Raw genomic sequence first — 12,111 nt, forward strand, 5'->3', positions numbered from 1 at the left:
GGACCTGTGTCTGGAAAGAGAGAGGCAAAAGGTAAGTGTGGATAAGGCCTTAATCATGGGAGGCAGGGAGCTGGGTTCAAAACAACCAGCCAAATCTTTGGATGCAAGGCTCAGCTAAGATATACTTTAATTCAAACATCTAAATTCTGTCTGGAGGGCAGGCAAAGACCCAGGGGAGGGAAATTGTTTGCTTGCTGTTACTCTATTAAAACTATTAATGTACAGGGCAGAATTTTTCAGGGTCTTGCCCTGAAAAGAGAGCATAATGCTTGAGGTTGGCTGTCTCCCGAATGGCCTGGCTGGGCCTTTGGTGACTTCCCTTCTTCTGCAACTCTGTGCTGCTGCTCCAAAATTACTGTGAGTTTTGGGCCCGGGAGGGATCATTCTGCAAATGGGTGAGCAGAACTGACATCTCCTGCCTCCTCTGATATTCATGTGCCGTCTGTGCTGGGCACTCTTCCTTTATTAGGCAGTTCTATTATCGTTCATTGTGCCCGTCTGCTCCATTCATGACGGGAGGAATCTGAAGGGTGGGGAGAGAGTGCAGGGGGAGGCGCAGCACAGCCTGGGAAATTCCTGTGTGGTCCTTCCAGGACACAGGCAGTTGGGGAATGTGCAGAGCTTGCCTGTGGCTCCACACAAATTGGAAGATACTGCAAAGTGGCACTTTAATGTGTTTGCATTGATATGTCCTGCAGCGCCTGTTAGTTTACGTCTTTTCAAGGCAGTGGCTCCTTCTGCCTCTTCTTTGAAGAACAGGCTGGTAGTGCATGGATTATTATGATTTTTCACTCATAGGATAGCTAGGGTGCTCTTGAGCATGTGCAGACGGCTTGGGGAAATCCCCCAAATGTAGCATTCATTTGGAACTATGAGCTATTTTACAGGAGGGAGGGAGCTACTTTGACATTTTATTAATTTATTGCATTTATATCCCACCTTTTTTCTCCAGGAAGCTCGAGACCAGGGTTCAAATTCCCACTTTGCCCTGAAGCTCCTTTGGTGACCTTGGGCCAGTCACTGACTCTCAGCCTCACCTACCTCACAGGGTTGTTGTGTGGAGTAGGTGAGCAGGGGGAGAACCATATAGGATACCTTGAGTTTCTTGGAGAAAAAGGTGGGATATAAATGCAATAAATAATAATAGTAATAGTAATAATAGCCACCAATTCAGCCAAGGTGACATTTGGAATCCCCACCACCAGAGTTTTGGTCTTTCTGTTCCTATCCTAGCTCACCTTATTGATATACTGAGCAGTAACATCAGAGGCATCAAACCCCATCTCTTACTCCTGAGTCCCAATTTAGTGATGTGCGTAGATGTTACAGGACTGCACCTTCATAAAGGCTCTCTGGAGCTGGCCGTGAGTGGCCTCTTTAAAGAGAGATGCATGCTGAACAAGTCTAACCGTGCATGACCAGCTCACCCCATGCCCAGATTAGCCTCAGTGTAGTCAGCTGACACTTCAGCGCATGTTAGAGTCATATGGCTGGTCCCTTCCCTCTGCATCACTGATTCAGAAATCAGACCTCTTGGGTCTTGCCCCCACCAGCAGTGACATCCTGGTCAGATAAAGGATGGAAAGAAAAACAGAGGTATAGCAGACTCTCTGCTGTGCTCTGTGGTTTCCCTCCCTCTCTCCCTCCCAGTGTCCCCAGTTTCCTACTTCTCTGCAAACTGCTCCATTGTCCCTCCAAGCAAAATTCTGCCCTAGTAATTTCAGCAGAAGCAGCACAAAACCAGGAGGCCCTCTGGCTAGGAGTGGCAGGACGGGAGGGGGAGGGTGCTGTCAGTCAGGCTGGAAATCATAGCATCCTTGAACACCTGCTTTCAGTGACAGCAGTTCAGAGGTATGGCAAAAGGAGAGAGGACTGTGTGCGGTTGTGGAGGGACCCTTCATCAGGCTAACACCCTGGCTCCTGCCTTTCCACTTAGCAGAAGCAATCTGGGAACTTGGCTTACAATAAACCTGCATCAGGAGAGGGGGGGGGTCTGGCTGAATCAATGCCTGGAGTGCCGGCATCAATGCTGCTGCTGCCTCTTGGGCCTCTGTGCACCATTTTCAGCCTCTCAGCTGGAACTCTCAGCCCAGCAAGGCTAAGCAAGAGTGTTTCTCCTCTTCTAACAATCTTCCTGCCTCCCTTTATCCCCCTCCACCAATTATTGCCATCTCCAGACTTTCCCCCTTCAGTTCGTCTCCTCCTCTGCCCATATCAACTGTCAGGTTCCAGCCAACAGCCTTGTCCTTTAGCACTCATAGAATCATAAAATTGTAGAACTGAAAAGGATATCCAGGGTCATCTAGTCCAACTCTTTGCAGTGCAGGAATCTCAACTAAAGCATCCCTGACAGATGGCCATCCAACCCCTGCTTAAAAACATCCTTCGACCACCTTCTGAGGGAGCCCACTCCACTCTAAAACAGCTCTTACCACCAGAAAGGTCTTTCTCATGCTTAGTTGGAGACTTCCTTCATGTAACTTGAATCCATTGGCTCAGCTCTTTCCCTCTGAAGCAGCAGAAAGCAAGCTTCCTCCATCTTTCATGTGACAGTCCTTTAGATATTTGAAGGTGGCTATCCTATCACCCGTTAGTCTCCTCTTCTCCAAGCTAAACATACCCAACTCCCTCAATCATTCATCACAAGGCTTGGTTTCCAGACCCTTGACCATCTTGGCCACCATCTGCACATGTACCAGCCTGTCAATATTCTTCTAAAATGTTGGTGCCCAGAATTGAACATAGTATTCCAGGTGTGGTCTGACCAAGATAGAATAGAGCGGTACTATTAGTTCCCTTGACTGAGACACTATACCTCTGTTGATGCAGCCAGGAATGGCATTAGCTTCTTTTGCTGCTGCATCACACTGTTGACTCATCATAACTGATTCCTGTTAAGCTAGATCCTTTTCACACATACTACTGGCAATCTAGATGCCCCACATCTTAAATTTGTGCAGCTGGTTCTTCCTGCATAAATGTAGAGCCCTGAGTTTGTCCCTTTTGACATTCATTTTACTGGTTTGGGCAAAAGTCCTCCAATCTGTTAAGGTCATCTTGAATTCCGATTCTGTCTTCTGTGGCATTAGCTATCCATCCCAGTTTGGTGCCATCTGCAAATCTCATGAGCATCCCCTCAATTCCTTCATCCAAGTCATTTAGAAAGATGTTAAACAACAATGGGCCCAGGATAGACAGAACCCTGTGGCACCCCACTTGTCACTTTCCCCCCAGGATGGCGAGGAACCATTAATGTGTACTCTTTGGGTTTGGTCAGTCAACCAGCTGCAAATCCACCTAACAGTTACCTCACCTAGCCCACTTTCACCAGCTTCTCATAAAATAAGTTTATAAAATTATGCATGGCATGGAGAAAGTGGATAGAGAAAAGTTTTCCTCCCTCTCTCATAATACTAGAACTCATGGACCTCTAATGACACTGAATGTTGGGAGATTCAGGACAGATAAAAGAAAGGACTTCTTCACACAGCACTGAGTTAAACTATGGAACTCACTCCCACAGGAGGTCGTGATGGCTGCTAACTTGGGTTGCTTTAAAAGAGGATTTGGTAAATTCATAGAGGAAAAGGCTATCAGTGACTACTAGCCATGATAGACGCTATGCACTGCCTTCATGGTCGAAGGCAGCAATGCATCTGAATACCAGTTGCTGGAAATGACAGGAAGGGTGAGTGCCTTTGTGCTCAGGTCTGATTTGCAGGTTTATCAGAGGTATTTGGCTGGCCACTGTGAGAAGAGCATACTGGACAAAATGGGCCTTTGGCCTAATCCAGTAGGCTATTATCATGTTACATTCTTATGGGAACTCCTCCCAAGCCTCTTGGCAACCCTCAGCCACCCTCTTCTGTCCTGGCCCCCTTCTTGCACATGCCTCCCCCTGCCCCTAGTTCTGACCAGATCTAGGGTGTGCTGATCCAGGAAAATTCTGTTGCAGCTTCTTTCAGAATAAAACTGCATGATTTCACAAGCAGTCACTGAAGTTTCTTTAAAACGAGTCTGTCAGCAGCACCATTGTCAGATGGTGGGTTGTCTATCCTCTGCTGCACAAATCATCAGTAGTGCCGTAGATGTGCTGCATGTGGGGGCTTTTCTGCAGCAACCCTTCCTTGCTAGCCACTGCAGTGATGGCTCTTGATTCCAATCCACCCATTAAGCTCCATCCCTCTCCTCCTTGGAAACGCTGAATCTTCTTGTGGGCGCCAGCAACAATGTTCCTTCCCAGGCTATATCAGCAGCATTTTCTGCAACCTGCCAGGCACTTTCAATTTGTACTAATTGATTTGATGTCATTGACAAATACAGGAGAACAGCTTTTGTTCCCATCCTCGGTCACCCTCTCCAACTCCCAACCACACGCTTACCTCTGCAATTTAATTTGACCATTGAAATATTTCTAATTAGAGTTTCCAAGCACTGAATGCAATCCTCCTTCTGACGACTGAGGGGTCCACTCCTGGTTGTTTATTACTTAATCAGCTGTGTGTGTGAGGGTGCATGTTAAAGGCCCACACAAAACAGAGGGAATCAAAGCTAATTCAGATCTAACAAGTTGAAAGCTCCTTTCCTTTCATCACACTTTCTATGAAGCTGGGGGTTTATTGGGGGTGCATATATGTATATATAGACTTTGTACCTTTGCAGTCATCTTAGATCAGAAAAAATGTGTTGGAAAGGGAGAGAGTATAAAACAAAATCCATGAGCTGGTCTCCATAGCACATCTTTAAGTAGCTGTGCTAATTCAGGTGTGTCTATCAGGCAGCACCACTTGGGGCTTATTTATTTCAAACTGACCTTGTGCCAGAACTGTAGCCCTTGAGCAAGACCACAGCTGGCAGGACATACCAGAGGATCCCGTAAGATAGATAGTTAGTCTGTAAAGGTACATTATAGCATCAACAACCAATGTTAAACAAATAGTGAAGAGTTCAATTTTCATTCTTCATGTCTGCCTCAAAGATAATAGCTTGTCCAGGAAGCATTTAACAGAATAGTTCTGTTATAAATCAGGTGAGGACATCACTCCCAACAGACGTGTGGGACTGGGGGCTGGGTTTGGGACCCTCCTTTATTGACCTATGTGACAAACGGTAACCACGTTTCCAGAAAGCACTTAATAATTTTCCTGTGAGCTGACTCTGATCTGCTCATTGCTTCCCGCCCAAGCTATTTTCCAGATCTTTGCAAATTGAATTGCAACATTCATCTAGGGCAGACTTTGCCAATTTGGTGCCCCCCCTCCAAGATGTGTTGAACTACAACTCCCATACGCCCTGGCATCGTATGGCAGTGCTGGCTGGAGTTGATGTCCAAGACATCTGGAGGGTGCCAGGTTGGCAAAGGTGATTTAGGGTTTTCCATTGTTTAGCTCTCTCCATTCTGGCAGCTGCTATTGAAACATTATATATAAAACTGTTCCTGGGAATCTTTAAATAAACCTAGCAAAGCGTCTATTTTAATTGAACACTGAATTCTGAACAGTGAATCCACAGAGTGCACTGCTGGGGCAAATGACTCATCAAGGCACTTACTCATGCCCAGAGGTGAAACACTTTCTGCTAGAAGCATTTTAAAAGGAAGTTGAAATTCTCAGGAAAGTGGAATCTAGCACCCAGGAGGACCACACTTGTTCCGAATTCTAGGATATAGGCAGGCCTGACAGAGGAGCTGACAACTAAGTTCAGTCTGAACTCTTGGACATCCAATGAAGCTGAAGGCTGGAAGATTCAGGTCATTTTCGCACAGTGCATAAAGTATAGAATTCGCTCCCACAGGAGGCCGTGATGGCCACCAGTTTGGGTGGCTTTAAAAGAGAATTAGACAAATTCATAGAGGAGAGGGCTATCAACAGCTACTAGCCACAATGGCTGTGCTTTGCCTCCACAGCTGGAGGCAGCAATGCTTCCGAATACCAGTTGTTGGGAAAGTGCTCTTGTGCTTGAATCCTGCTTGTGGGATTCCCTTTGGGACACCTGGTTGGCCACTGTGAGAATAGGATGCTGGGCTAGATGGGCCATTGGCCTGATCCATCAGGCTCTTCTTATGTTCTTGTGAGTGAGTCAGTAGCCAAACCTGGGAGGTTGGATTACCAACAAGTGGGGGGTCAAGGTTTTTAGGGTTCTGTTGCTGTGAGTCCCAGCATTCAATGCCCTGTGACAAAGGGGAACTCCTTGGTTGCCTTGGGCCTTGAGATGCTGCATTCCCAGACACCAAAGTGTTAAAGCTTCCAGAGGCAGACTTTGGGCTGTGCGAGCAGTGTGCGCATGCACTGGGCAATGAGCCAGGGGACACCACCTCAAAGTTCAGTAAGTGAGGCACTGGGCTTTGGGATGGAGGAATGAGACTCTGATGGGGTCCTAGAGTCCTCCTGCCTTCTTCCCAAAGCCTAGTCAATGCTTTCACAGCCTCCTTCACAAAGCCCAGTGCCTCCTTACCCTCCTTTGGTAAGGCAGCACCTCCTTCACAAAGCCTGGCACCTCCTTACCTGCCTTTGGGAATGTAGCATGAGTGTGTGTGTGTGTCAAATTTTGGCCTCGCACGGGGTTCCAAAGTACCCAAGTCAGCCACTGAAGCTGCTAAACCTATTTCCCGCAAGGCTCTGTGGGCTCATTCTTTCTGTTACAAATTCACATGCTGTATTTTTAATTCACCTTTCATTTGTTTTCTTCTCAGGCCATGGCAATGGGAATGATGACGGAGTACTACCACTTTATTTTCACCACACTGGTAAAGTATCTCGACCATACACCAGCCTTACTGCCCTTTATCGGTATCCACAAAGGAGGAGGGGGGGTTACCTGCTCTCTGGCTCAGACTGCACCAGCTAAGTTAGAGTTAGCAAGAACCATTTTTTAAAAAGAGAGAAAAGAACAGTTGTGTCCAAATCAAATGAATTACTAGCACCGCTCTTTTCTTTTCTTTTTTTTTTGATGAATATTTATTAGCATTTTCAAAAACCACACAAAAACAAAAATAGACAAAAAATAACAAAAATACAAAAATCCAAAACTTAAAAACAATTAAAAACACATAAAATTTCAATTACTTATTTTCTTTTAACTTGTTTCTCAGACCTCCTCACACCTCCCCTTCTTGTATTCCAATTTAAATTATCAGCTCAGCAAGTCCTTAACTTATTTCTCCACTTTAACTTAATAATTTATTCTAACATGTTGTTATTTTACTTTTCTTCTTTCTTCCATTTCCTCAATTTATTTTGCAAACCTTATTTTCATTTAATTTAGACCATTTTAAAAACCAGTTTTGACTTATCCAAACTTCAACATCAATACTTATACCTCATTATTCATTCTTAAATATTTTTCCTAAAGTCGACCAAAATTTCCCTTCCACGACTTTCCCAATTTCCGTACAAATAGCAGAACCAAATAAAAACAGAACAAATTATAATTATATACCCTTTGGATTCCCAGGCTCCACCCACCCTTTTCCCGGTTTCAGTCCCCAACAAATGTCCATCAGTCTCAATATACTGTTTAGCCTGGAGATCTCACATCCGAGGCTCTTAATTCTCTCTCAATTCCTCTCTGCCGGTCTTTTTGATTGTCCTTAATGTGTTTTTTTTTTTGTGTGTTTTTTAAAGAATATTTATTAAGGTTTTCAAAAAAAAATTGTAAAAAATATAAAAAAAGAAAAAAGAAAAAAGCAATAAGACATACATACAAAACACATACAATAACAAGTATAATTTCAATCCCTTATATTCATAAAACTTACTTTCCCGACCTCCTCATACCTCCCCTTTCTGTATTCCAATCTCTAATTAAGTCAATTCAGCAAATCCTTCCCCTAATTTCTATTTAATTTTTAATCTTTCTTTTCTTAATTACGTAATCATTACAGCTAAAAACCCCTTAATTTCTAAATCAACATCGTTCTAACATTCAACAATCTTACAATGTTTCTTAAGATAGTCCTTAAATTTCTTCCAATCTTCTTCCGCCGTCTTTTTCCCCTGGTCTCGGATTCTGCCAGTCATTTCTGCCAGTCCCATATAGTCTATAACCTTCATCTGCCATTCTTCCACGGTGGGTAAATCTTCTGTCTTCCAATACTTTGCAATGAGTATTCTTGCTGCTGTTGTAGCATACATAAAAAAATGTTCTGTCCTTCTTTGACACCAATTGGCCAACCATACCCAGGAGAAAGGCCTCTGGTTTCTTCAAAAAGGTATGTTTAAGTACCTTTTTCATTTCGTTATAAATCATTTCCTTAATGTTAAACCCCAAATCTCGGAGAGGCTCCGGCCCAACAGGATCCATGTTTCTTCCAGCCAGACCTCCATATTTAAAAATAAAGCCCATGGGGTACTCCAAATATTGTTTCATACTCCTTTCAAGTCCAAATGTCCCCAGAGCTCCAACTTCCACCTTAATCAAATTTATAATCCTTCGGTCTTCAGATCTCCACATAAGGAGATCTCTCAGTTCTCCACTCTCCAATTTAGGCCTGACTTTCCACATCAGATTTTTTTCCCCTTTATTTTTTTTTTTTAATAATATTTATTAAGATTTTCAGAAATACAGAAAGAAAAGATTAAAGTACATTCAAAGCCTTATTTTCATACACCCACTTTCCGGGACTCCCTCTTTCCCCCACCCCTACCATATTCCCCTATCGTATTGTTGGCTCCACAAGCTCTCAGTTCTAATTAAAACTTAGTTTGTTTAAACCATTAGTCGAATTTAAGTTTAAATTTGTACAATCCCCATCAATACCCTTACTAACAAAACAAAAGTTCTTTCCCCAGGGCCCACCCCCTTTCCATTCCACAATTTCCCTTTTTTTTAATGATAAAGACACCCCACACAATAGAAATATAAGAAAATAAAAAATAGAAAGTATAGTAAGTAAAAGAAAACCAATTCAGAAAATAGTTGACGAGCCTTTGGATTCTATTTCTCCCCCCCCCCCCCCCCGTCCCCGGTTTAGTTTCCCCCTGACCACCAATCCATGTTGTCTGCCTGGAATTTTTAAAGTCCATAAATCACATTTTTCCCCCAACTCCTTGCTGGCTTTTTCTTTTTATAATTATTTTTAGAGTTATTTTTAAACCATTTAGCATCAAATCTTTAATAACGCTCCCCCTATTGTTCTTTCCAAGTTGTAGTCCAGTTTCCTCTTGTTCCGCTGCTAAAACGTTCTAGTTCAGAAATTTAGTAAGTCTGCAGGGGTTATTGTTATTCAGGAACAAAAACTTGCGTTCAGTCGCTTCCTTTCTTCAATAGAAAATTCTATTGTCTCCTTTAGCTGGACACCCTGTAGACACAATATTGTTTCCGTTTTGCAGCTTTCCCAGAAGATAACCAGTCCTGTAAAATTCCGATGGTATTTTTCCACTTACGACCTTCTTTGTAATGTCCCGAAGCTCCTCTAGGGGATTATTGTAACTTTGTTTTCTCTAGTCCAAAAGTCCGAATGTTATCCATGTTTTCGCCATTTTGTATCCAAGTTTTAACGGGTTGTAACTAATTGTGACAAAATTTAACCAGCAAAGTCCTCGTATTAAGGTCCTCTTTGAATTTCCGACTTTGACAGCTACTTTGACAGCTGTCAAAATCTCCTTCGCTTTTCGCCAGGCTCTCTCCTCAATCACCCCGGTTCCCGGGGGGGGGGGTTACGTTTTCCTTCTCCCTCAATTCTTCCTCCAGCACAGTTCTTGTAATTTCCCATCGTGGAATTCTTAGTTTTAATCAGCAATAGAATTCTTTTTGGACCTTGGTTTCCCAGTCCTTGTTTTGGAAGGTTTACAGTAGGGAGGGGGACTGACTTCCTTTTTGGATCCCCCCCCGCTCGTATCAAATCCGAAAAAAATTTCTTTTTTTCTCCTTTTAAACCCGGTTTCCAAATTACTCACGGGTTGTTGTTGAAAGTCCGAATTCTCAATGGAAGAAGTCAGCGCTCTCCGCCGGATGGCATGCGGCTTCGCTCGGCAGGGATAGCGGCGGACTCAAAGCACCACGCTTCTCCCCGGCACCCGATCCATAGCCTTTAAAAAGGCTCCTTCACGAGTCGGGAGGGCGCTAGCGGTGCCAGCCGAGTCTCCATGTCCACGGCCTCCGTGGCCGTGGTTTTTAAGGGTCCCCGCATCGCCGGTGCGGTAGGACCCAGCCCCTGCCGAGCAGGCTCCCTCCGGGGCTCGGAGGGAGTCCGCCATTCGGCGATGGCGCCAACCCGGAAGTCCTTTTTCCCCTTTATTGCCATCATGTCAGGCCTCAAAGTACAACTCTCCTTTAACATCTGCAAAATTACAGCTCCTCCTTCCTTTTCTTCAGGGGCAACATATGTCTCCTTCTCCATATTCTCAAAACTCTCAAGTTTCTCTATTTGTCCAATTGAATAGGCTTCCTGTTTCAAATCCTTATCAGATTCAACAATGTTATTTACTGTTAAGTCCAGAGTTGTAACATTTGTAGCCAAAACATCGATTTGGCCTTGTAACTTTCCCAAGAGAACAAATACTCTGTCCAATTCAGCCTGGATTTTCCCTCCTCCAGCCATTCCTGTAATGTCACAAAACCCCTCTAGGGGGGATTTTAGTTCCTTAGTATTCCTTTCAGCTCAAGTCCAAAAATCAAGTTATTTTGTATCAGCCCTTCCTTATTTTCAACAAATTATAACAAATATAACCAGCAGAAGCAACAAAAGCAGGGTTCTCTTTTTCCATCTTGACAGCTAACTTGACAGCTGTCAAACTCTTCAGTATTTCATCAACAGGCTCTCTCACGGGTCGCTCCCGGGTCCAGGGGGGGGGTGAAACTTCAGCTCCCAAAATCAATCTTTTATCCTCCAGTAAGAATTCTTGTAATGTCAAACAGTGAAGTTAAAGTCTTTTACAAAAAAGCAAGAAAAAATTCTCTCGACCTTAGCTTGCAGGTCCTTTGCTTTAAGTTATTTACAAAGGGGGGGTGGACTTCCTTTTTAACCCTTCCTCGCTCGTTCCTAATTCAGCAAATTTTTCCTTTAAAGTTCCAATTTCCATATTTACTCACGGGTTGTTGCTTTAGAGTCCAATTGTTCAAAGGAAAAAGTCAGCACTCTCCGACAATGGCTTGCGGCTTCACTCCGCAGAAGAAGCAGTACTCTCAGCACCGCGCCGCACCTCGTCCCCGTTCCGAAGCCTTTAAAAAAGGCTCCTTCGCAGATTGGGGGGGGCGCAAATGGTGCCCGCCGAGTCACCACGCTCACAGGCTTCCGCGCCTGTGATTTTTAAGGGTCCCCGCATCGCCGCAGCGGCAAGACCCGATCCTGCAGAGCCGATTCCCTCCGGAGCTCGGAGGGAATCCGCCATTAATCGATGGCGCTAACCCGGAAGTCCTGAATTACTAGCACCGCTCTTTTCTGCCTTGGTCAGACCCCACCTGGAGTCCTGTGTCCAGTTCTGAGCACCACAATTTAAGAAGGATATTGACAAGCTGGAAGGTGTGTAGAGGAGGGCAACCAAGATGACCAAAGTCAGGAAACCAAGCCTTAAGAGGAATGCAGGAGGGTGACTAGCTCTTACCACCAGAAAATTATTCCTAATGTTGGGTTGGAATCTTCTTTATCATAACATGCGTCCATTGGTTCAGGTACTACCCCCTGGAGCAGCAGAAAACAAGCTTGCTTAATCCTTCATGTGGCAGACCTTCAGATATCACCTCTCACTTGTCTCTTCTCCAGGCTAAACATACGCAACTCCCTTCCATAGGAGTGGGCAAATAACACAGAAGGCTCAGTTTTGAAGTGTGCAGAGCAAGCCCACTGTAGAGCAGGTGGGAAATCCTGGCCTCTGCCTGCCATCTTGCGCTCTCCCCTCTTCATTTCTTTAATAACCTCCTGCCCTGATGTCATGGAACTCAAGGCCACACACCTGGAATTCCTTCCTGGATTGCCTCCCATCCAGGTTCTGGACAGACCCCAGACCTGCTTAGTATTAGCAAGAATGATGCTCCACACACCCTCAGACCACGTCACAGAACCAGATAGCAACCCACTCCCCAAACACATGCTGGAAACATCCACATTTAATTTTTTTAACATTCCATCCTTCTACCAAAATGAAAAGACATTTTAATTACTGCTGCCACCGT

The 12,111-nt window shown here is 44.4% G+C and overlaps 1 protein-coding gene across 1 annotated transcript in view; it reads left to right on the plus strand.

Moving 5' to 3' along the window:
• The window catches only part of GRIK3 (glutamate ionotropic receptor kainate type subunit 3), a 200,846-nt gene that overhangs the window by 133,076 nt on the left and 55,659 nt on the right, over window positions 1-12,111 (plus strand). The window contains exon 5 of the mRNA XM_083751411.1: window positions 6,692-6,745. Coding sequence (XP_083607537.1) covers window positions 6,692-6,745 — 54 coding nt within the window. The remainder of the gene's footprint in view (window positions 1-6,691; window positions 6,746-12,111) is intronic.

Source organism: Podarcis gaigeae, assembly GCF_964106915.1.
Source record: "Podarcis gaigeae genome assembly, chromosome: 8".
Taxonomy (NCBI): Eukaryota; Metazoa; Chordata; class Lepidosauria; order Squamata; family Lacertidae; genus Podarcis; species Podarcis gaigeae.